Raw genomic sequence first — 8,155 nt, 5'->3', positions numbered from 1 at the left:
GGAAACACACACACACACACACACACACACACACACACACACACACACCACACACACACAGCCTCTTTCTTTTTCATCCTCAAACACAAACACAGAGACAAACAGAGCATCCTACAATATCAACAGAGTTGCAATGACTTCATATTTGATGAGAAACAGCACTGTCAGCTGAAAAGCATGCTCAGCTTTTACGGTCTGTTCAAGCAGAGAACAAACTGATCTCTGGAATAAATTCGGCCTCAGATCAAAGTTCTTTGGCAAATTTTTCAGTGGCTCCAAGAAACATCCCGGGTGATTTGGTTCGGATAGCCTGAAGCGCATTTGACCAGCTTTTCCTTGGGTCCAGATTATTCACCGGTTCAAGCCAGCTGAGCACGACAGCGCTCCAAGACGTTGTTCCGATCCAGACCACTTGGACGGATCTCGCTTGTTTGTATTGGCTTCCTTCTCTCTGACATCACTACCTTAGAAATGGTGGTGACAGGTGGACGCAAGAAACACTGACAGGTTGAAGTTAAATTCTTTCATGACTTTTGTGCAGTTGGTGAAAGTAAGCTGAAGGAATAAAAAAAGATTAAAAAAAGATGTGAGCGATGTGAAGGATTAAAGGGGAAGGATGAGCTGGAGCCGGGTCGGATGGAAGAGGAGGTGGGGATGAGTGGATGTTAAAACCATGAGAGCGTCCGAAGCCTAGCCAAGGTCACCAGAGACAGGAAGACCAGCTGTGTGTGTGTGTGTGTGTGTGTGTGTGTGTGTGTGTGTGTGTGTGTGTGTTGCATACATGTGTGTGTGCTTGTTTGTGTGTGCGCACGGACCAACAGCTGGGAGAAAGTGCTGGAGTGAGCCCATGACAGACAGGCCCCTTCCTGTTTGAGTTAACATTACCATCACACTTCGATACACACTTACAAAGACAGGAACTTTAGCGCTAACTCTTGTCTAAAGTTTCTGGGAACCTGCAGACCAGTATTTCCTCATTGTGAACAATGAAGTTTGCATTCTTTTCCAGAGAAGAAGAAAAGCAAGCAATGAAATCCAGCTCTTATTACTCATACTACAACAAACAGCCCCATGCCAGCAATGACACAACTGCTAGGATTTCTCCCCCCCCCCCCCCCCCCCCCCCACACACCCCCCTCCCAATCATAATGACAACTTTAATTTGAATTTACGCAAGTAGAAATCGCAGGCCTGTGAATTCTGTATGTAAAACAGAAAATGAAAGGTGTTAGCCAACATGACATCAGCTGTAGTGGTGGTGTTGAGGGGGCTTGGAAGGGGCAGTGGATGTGGTCTGTGCGAGCGCTTGTCTTTGTGTGTGGGCGTTCCTGTGAGGATGTTTGCATGTTTGCATGAGATTGAGAGCTTGAAGCTGCTGTCAGCTGATGGAGAGCGAGAGTTTGACAGCAAGAAAGACACAAAGGGAAGAGAGAGAGAGAGTGAGAGAGTGAGAGTGAGAGTGAATGAGTAAGAGCGATGGAGTGTGATTGTGAAACCGTGGACATGAAGTGGGAGCAAGTCAGGAAAGGAAGAGTGCAGAGGCTGAGAAGTGGGGAATGAAAGAGTTAGGGAGTGTGTGTTTGTGGTGCTGGTTCCAGGCAGTTTTTTTTTTTTTTTTCAGAGGGGTCCCACCCAGACTCGGCGTCCGGTGGGCCAGGGGAGCGCTGGAGGGAAGCCAGGGCCAAGCATGAGACTGATCGAAAACAGATAGGGCCCGAGCCCGCTGCTATAAATCACCACGGTGGAGCAAGACCCTCACATAGTTCACACATGCACACAGACAACTCACACACACACACATTCACACACACACAAATATGCACAGCAGGAAATGAAATGTGGCAACTCGAGTGAAAAGCCCTACTGCAATGCCCATGGGAATAAAAAGGAGAAAAATCACTCTCTGCTTGCTTCTTGCTTTCTTACACTCCCTTCCTGTTTCTAAGCCCCCCCCCCCCCCCCCCCCCGTTTGTTGTAGCATCCCACCACCATGCACACACACTCACACACATGCAAGTGGTTGAGGGATGGTGTGCGTTTCATTTGGAGGAGTAAGAACAAAGGGCAAGAGGAATAAGCCTTTAACAGATTTACCTATTTTCTCCCACTGGCCTTACATAATGCAGGAATGCTCTCTGTTAGATCACAGCTGGCCAATGAAACCTCTGTAGACAACAGTTTGTATGTGTTTGTATGGGACCAATAATCTACTTTTCAGTAGTTATCAGCCAAGTCAGCTAATTTAAATTCCATTGCCATGCACAAAGGATAGCAGACAATAGTAAAATTAATGAAGAATGAATGCATGCAATTACCCAAATTTAGGATAATATTGTTGACTGTCTTCTTAATAAAACAATGTCACGCTTGTTTATAAGCACTGTTAATAGATCATAGATGAATCATAAAATCTGGTTTCCAGACTCCAAGATGGCCCATTGGATATAAATAAAAAATAAAAGGGGGCGCCGGTAGCCTAGTGGTTAGTGTGTGTTCTCTTCTCTGTAGTCCTCCAAGCAGGCAGCCCTTTCCCACGTCATTCCCCATTCTCTCTCTCTCCCTGATTTCCGATTATATCCACTTTTCGGTCTCTACAATAAAGGCACAAAAAGCCCCCAAATAAATCTTGAAATAACGTTGTTTTAATTCTGACAAAATTCTGTGTCTTTTATGAGAAAATGAAGAGGGGTTTAAAGAAGCTCCTGTGAGAAGTATGTATCAAACAAGACCATAAGAATGAATGTTTATTATTTCTATATGATTATTTTATACCCCTGTCACCTCTGCCACGGGGAAGGTGTTGAGAGAGATGATTAACGGCATACTGCTAAAACAGACATTTTTTTATTTTTAAAGTTTCCACGCCACAGCTTCATTGTGAGTTGCACATTAGACATTTAAAACAGAGGAAGGAATGTCAAATCTGTTGCTTTCAAACCACAGCCACATCATCTGAATGTTGACCTTGTTCGCTTTGCTTTTGCTTGTAGTGGAAAATATCTATGTTTAAAACACGCCCCCCCCCCCCCAAATATAGGTGCAGAGAATGTTATGGAGAGGAACTGGTTTCACTGGCTTAGAAATTAAAGCCATATTTAATCAGGCCACAGTATGATATTAAAAAGATGCAGCAGAGCAAGGCAGAGGCTATGTAATGCATTCTTGTAGAGGTAGGCATAGTTCTGGGAGCAGTAGAACAAAACAGGCATAAGCACATTATTGTTTGAGTTGACTACATTTTAAGTATACACAATTTAAACTTACATAATAAATATGAATAAGCCTAAGGATGGTCAGAAGTGTGTTCTGATGCACCTTTATCCACCCAACACTTAATCCACAGAGCACTGAGAGTACAATTTAAAAACAGGCAACAGGTGGAGATTTCAAACCACAAGAATGTCAGCTGGTATTGACTAGAAATGCGTCATTCCTGTAAAATGTTTATTTACTACCGAAGTGGAACTAATCTGTGCAAAAACTTCAGTTATTTAAACACTTGTAAAGTCTGTTAGAACATCCCCAAGAAGAAGAAGTAGCTGGATCGGAGCTTTGATTGCATGAAAAATAAATGAAGACAAATAATTCCCTGCCATGTGTTTCTCCTCTCAAGCTTACTTTTACAGGGTGCAGTTCTGCACACTGATTCAGTTATTCTCACTTCTACTCAATAAAAAGCACAATCCATCAAAAACAACTGACAAACTAGAAACATCTTCCATTCAGCAACCATAGACACAAACAGAAAACTGAGAGCAGCTGTGTCTGTTTGAATGGGTTGTAAATGGTGTTTATGCAATAAAGATTATTTAGACATTAGCATCGTGTGAGTGTTGTGCGGTTTGGGCAACTTTAAAGGGGTAATTAGCCAACAGTTGAGCTTCGTGCTGAGTGTGAGATGAACTATGAATGGGAGTGGCACGGGACCAAAGACAAACTACGGGCCAACAATAGGGGGAAAAAAATGACCAAATAAGGAAGACTTCGTTTCCCAGGGGGCTCTGCTCTAGAGGTATTGGGCAATGCCTGGAGCACAGGCTACCATAGAAACGGCAAGCAACAAAATAGCCGACCCAAGTGAGCAAGCACTTATCTATGAACAGAATTTAGAAGATATATCTTTCTGGAAATTGGAGTAAAACACAAACAAGGTGTATAAATGTTTTTTGTCAACTTTCTTCTGGATTCTGTGTTTAGATTATTGACCAGCATTGAGCAAACTAAACACGTCAGAGTAATTAGTCCTACCAGGCTGCTTGATATTTTACACTTTTAAACACTGACAGCTGAACCTTCACATACATTCTCCTCTCCTGACTGAAGCTGGATGCCTCATGTAAGAGGACTGCAGCTCTGCCAAAAGCCCCCATTAGAGGCGAGTGACAACAGCACATTTGAATCTAATAAGGCAATCTGTTTGTTTTCCACTCTGTTGCTCCACATTGCAGTGTGTTCATTTGTCCCCGAAACTGCTCTTTCTCAAGCTGCTGGCATTTACTTGAGCTGGCATCCCGCATGAAGCCGCTTGTGTCCTTTCATTAAGCTGGGACATCACAACAGGCCAAACTCAGATATTACAATGCACATAAATCTGTGTAAGCAACAACATGACTTTAGACTCTTGATATATAACTTTTTGCACCTGTAATACATATTAACTTACTGAACTTCATGCGAAATAAATGGAAAAATAACAATGCTGCCAGACTGCGCGGATCAAAACACTGAAAATAGAACATGCAGTCTTGAAATAGCGTTTGACTTTTGTGAGAGGAAAGATTTTTTATTTTGATTACAGAGAAGACAGCCAACTTAACTGCAGATAGAGCTGATGTAGACCAGCTGTTTCCGACTAAATTGCATCCTTATGCTTTTAGTGAAGAGTCCAAACACTGTTGTGAATGAAATATCCCTTAAGGACATAACATTCCCACGTAAATTTGACATAAATCCTGTCATGAGACAATTCTGTGTTTGTCTACAGACAAAAATGTCCATTAGAAGAGAATTCTGTCCAGATGAGATGATGAGTATGGAGGCTGTCTTTTCCATGTCGCTTCATCTGTCTCAAAATGTGTTTCATCTTTGACAGAGACTGTCAAACCACTATTTGTTGAATTAACAGGTTGGTTATTGTGTGATGCAGAAGGCAGGGCTATCTTATATGAAATAGCAGATCTAGACCTGTTAAACTATCAGTATGTGTATCTAGCATATGAGAGTTTACAGCCCCTCTAGCAACTTTATCAGACTGTACTAAGACGGGATGCTGCTTTAAGCTAACCCAGACTTTATTACAATCTCAAAATGACAATGCTAGTGTACTGATGTGAACCATGTTTAAGAAAGGCGTCCTCCTATTGGTGCTTTCACACTTGCAGAAATCTCCTGAAAAACTACGGATATATTTCCAGGAGACAGACGTAAACACCCAGACCCCTCTAGTATTTCTTCTGCAGCAAGTCTGAGTGAGCTGATGTGAGAATGCAGCAAAGGGATTTCACCTCGAGCCAATGGGAGGGAGGAGTGATGTTTATACACTGTGACTGCTGCACGGTGCATAGAGCGTATGCATGCAACCGCTACGATCTCAGTGCATGCAATTGAACGGCTAAATGATGTTTTCTGTTCGTCAGGATGTCGTTCTCCGCTCTTTTGTTGATGGTGTGATTCTGTTGAACTACATGTAGCATTTATATAAAAGTAAATATTGTCATTATAGCATTGTATGAACACAGAGTCCCATTTCATAGAATTACAAAGAAGTAATAAAAAAAGACATCGGTTTCAGACATGGCTAATGGCTAAATGTTTTTTTTTTTATCAAACAGTGGCATCAGTATCTGCCCTGATTTTTAAAAATCTGTGCCACCCTATCCCAAAGTTGATTCCCATCCTGAAAGGAACATGAATATTTTGTGTACCCTAGTCACATCAGTTTCACTAAAACACAAAACGTCAGCCTTATTGTGGTGCAAGGGGGAAGTCAGAGGATCACCAATTCCTCCTCTGGGGACCATGAATGATTGAAAAAAATGTTTTGATTATAACCCGAAGTTTGTAGGATATCTTCACCTGCACTCAACTGGTGAGCCAAAAGAAAAACAGACAGAACTATTTTAAATGATGTTCAGAACTGCCTCATAACTTGTGACACCACGGGGAAAGACGCCAACCCTCATTAACAGAGACAAACAGTGTTCATGTGCTAATCAAAAGACAAAGAAACAACACAGAAATACAGAGTCAAGAAGTGGAAGTAGTACTTCATACTGTAACAGTCCTGTTAATGCGTGACTGCCAGCTCCTTTTGTGGTGGTGTTTTTGACTATGATTAAATTGCTTTAAAGTTCCAGTAGTTTTTCATGAGCTCATTATCTCATATTGTCTACAGCTGACATGTGGACCAGACACAAATCTAGCCAACATGTATTTTTCTCATATGCTCACATCATATCATCATATATTCTGCCTCACCAGAATGTTTCTCTGTGTGCAGGATTACGGCTGTGTGCGTGAATCCGGGCTGAAATGTGCTTGTGTGTTAATCCTGAGTGAAAGGCTATGGTGTTTGTTTTTTTTTGCACAGGAAGGCAGTGGAGGGACTCCCCGGTGGGCCCCAGTGTGCCGGCCCTGTAAGCCTGAGTGAATGAGCCTGAATTCGCAGGCTCCCCACGAGGACGCACGGCCGATTAAGCTGACAGTCAGAAGCCCATTGACCAGTCACAGAGATTAAACGCTGGGCCGTCTCGGCGGCTAAAACCACCTGCGGGACGAAGCGAGAGAGAGAAAGGAGGAGGAGGAAAAAGGAGAGAGACAGAGGGAGACGTGCGGATACTCACTGTTACTCGTCGCTTCGGTAAATGACGCCTTTTGTCCGTTCCAGCCTTTGTTGTCTATCTGTAGTGATGCAGAGAAGGGGAGAAGGAGGGGGAGGTAAGAGAGATGTAGAGTCTTGAACAGACAGTTTCTTCACGCATGTCAGACGAGTTCCTTCCTACTGTTCTGGCCACAAAGAGACGAGTGCTCGCAGGAGGGGATGCTCAAGGAGCCTAGCGTCCGTCTATCTACGCCAGATACTTAATTAGGGGGGTTGTCAGTGTTTAGTAGTCACTTTAAAAAAGCGTCCCATTCAGTGTGTTACTTCTGCTGTGGTATGCGTGTCTGCCTGCATAAACACACACAGCCGCAGACACGTATGTGTGTGAGGCTGAGGAACAAATCATTTCTGATGTGTGTGACAGCTGAGGAGATGACATGGCGGTACAGCCTCTCTTTAGTGTCTTCACACTTTAGCACAGATTACCCACAATCCCACGGTGGGAATGTAGACCAACAGAGCTCCCAAACAGAAAGAGAGGAATCTAAAGAGAGACAACCCACCCTACAAAAACAGGAGTTTGGCAAATAATCGCATGGAAGCCTGGGTTGTCTGAGGACCTTAACAGAAGTAGGCCACCCAAAAAACATCGTTTAGAGAAGTTTTTTTCGGTTCCGTCAGTGTAGTGGAGAGCCTCCAATCAGCCGATTTCAGCCTTGATTGAAACACAAGAAGGTCTCATCTGTTGCCAGAAATGAGCTTAAAAAGTAAAACTGCTTATTTCAAGAACACCACACCGATCGTTAATCTGAAACATTAGAACCGGAATCAATTGTGAAATGTTTAACATTGCCTCGTCGACACATGTAGCTGGAGCTTTGTCAGAGTGTAGAGGGTTTCATATAGACTCATGTGTTGAAGGAAATCTACCAGAAGTAACCAGAGTGCATAAAGATATAAGATGAAAATGAAAGGAAATACTGAGTGAAAACTGGGCTGTGTTTATTTTTAAAGACAACAAAAATCTCCTCAGTGATTCTGATAAGAGCATAGTGCCATCCTTTAGCTCTATGGTATGGATTTAAAGATATATGCAGCAGCAGCATATCTAACTAATGAGCTGTCCGGGGAGCGATGAATATTCTACACGGAGCCTTGTTATGTAACATGGTCTCGATCTGAATCTGCTCCCTTGAGCTTGAAAAACCACTGAGGTGAATAAAGATGATGGAGATCAATGGATGCTCGCAAAACACATTCGGTTCAGAGGAGCTGAACAGGTTGCATAAGAGGTCGGCGGCACGTGGACCCGTGATTAATGCAAAAAAATTGACG

General features: G+C 43.0%; 1 protein-coding gene across 1 annotated transcript in view; it reads right to left on the bottom strand.

The window, feature by feature from the left end:
• The window catches only part of stau2 (staufen double-stranded RNA binding protein 2), an 87,301-nt gene that overhangs the window by 37,677 nt on the left and 41,469 nt on the right, over positions 1 to 8,155 (bottom strand). Inside the window, exon 12 of the mRNA XM_061065126.1 lies at positions 6,802 to 6,900. Coding sequence (XP_060921109.1) covers positions 6,802 to 6,900 — 99 coding nt within the window. The remainder of the gene's footprint in view (positions 1 to 6,801; positions 6,901 to 8,155) is intronic.

This window comes from Labrus mixtus, chromosome 19 (genome assembly GCF_963584025.1).
Source record: "Labrus mixtus chromosome 19, fLabMix1.1, whole genome shotgun sequence".
NCBI classification, from domain to species: Eukaryota; Metazoa; Chordata; class Actinopteri; order Labriformes; family Labridae; genus Labrus; species Labrus mixtus.
Note: the sequence above shows the minus strand (reverse complement) of the source record. Positions and strands in the feature narration are given on the sequence as shown.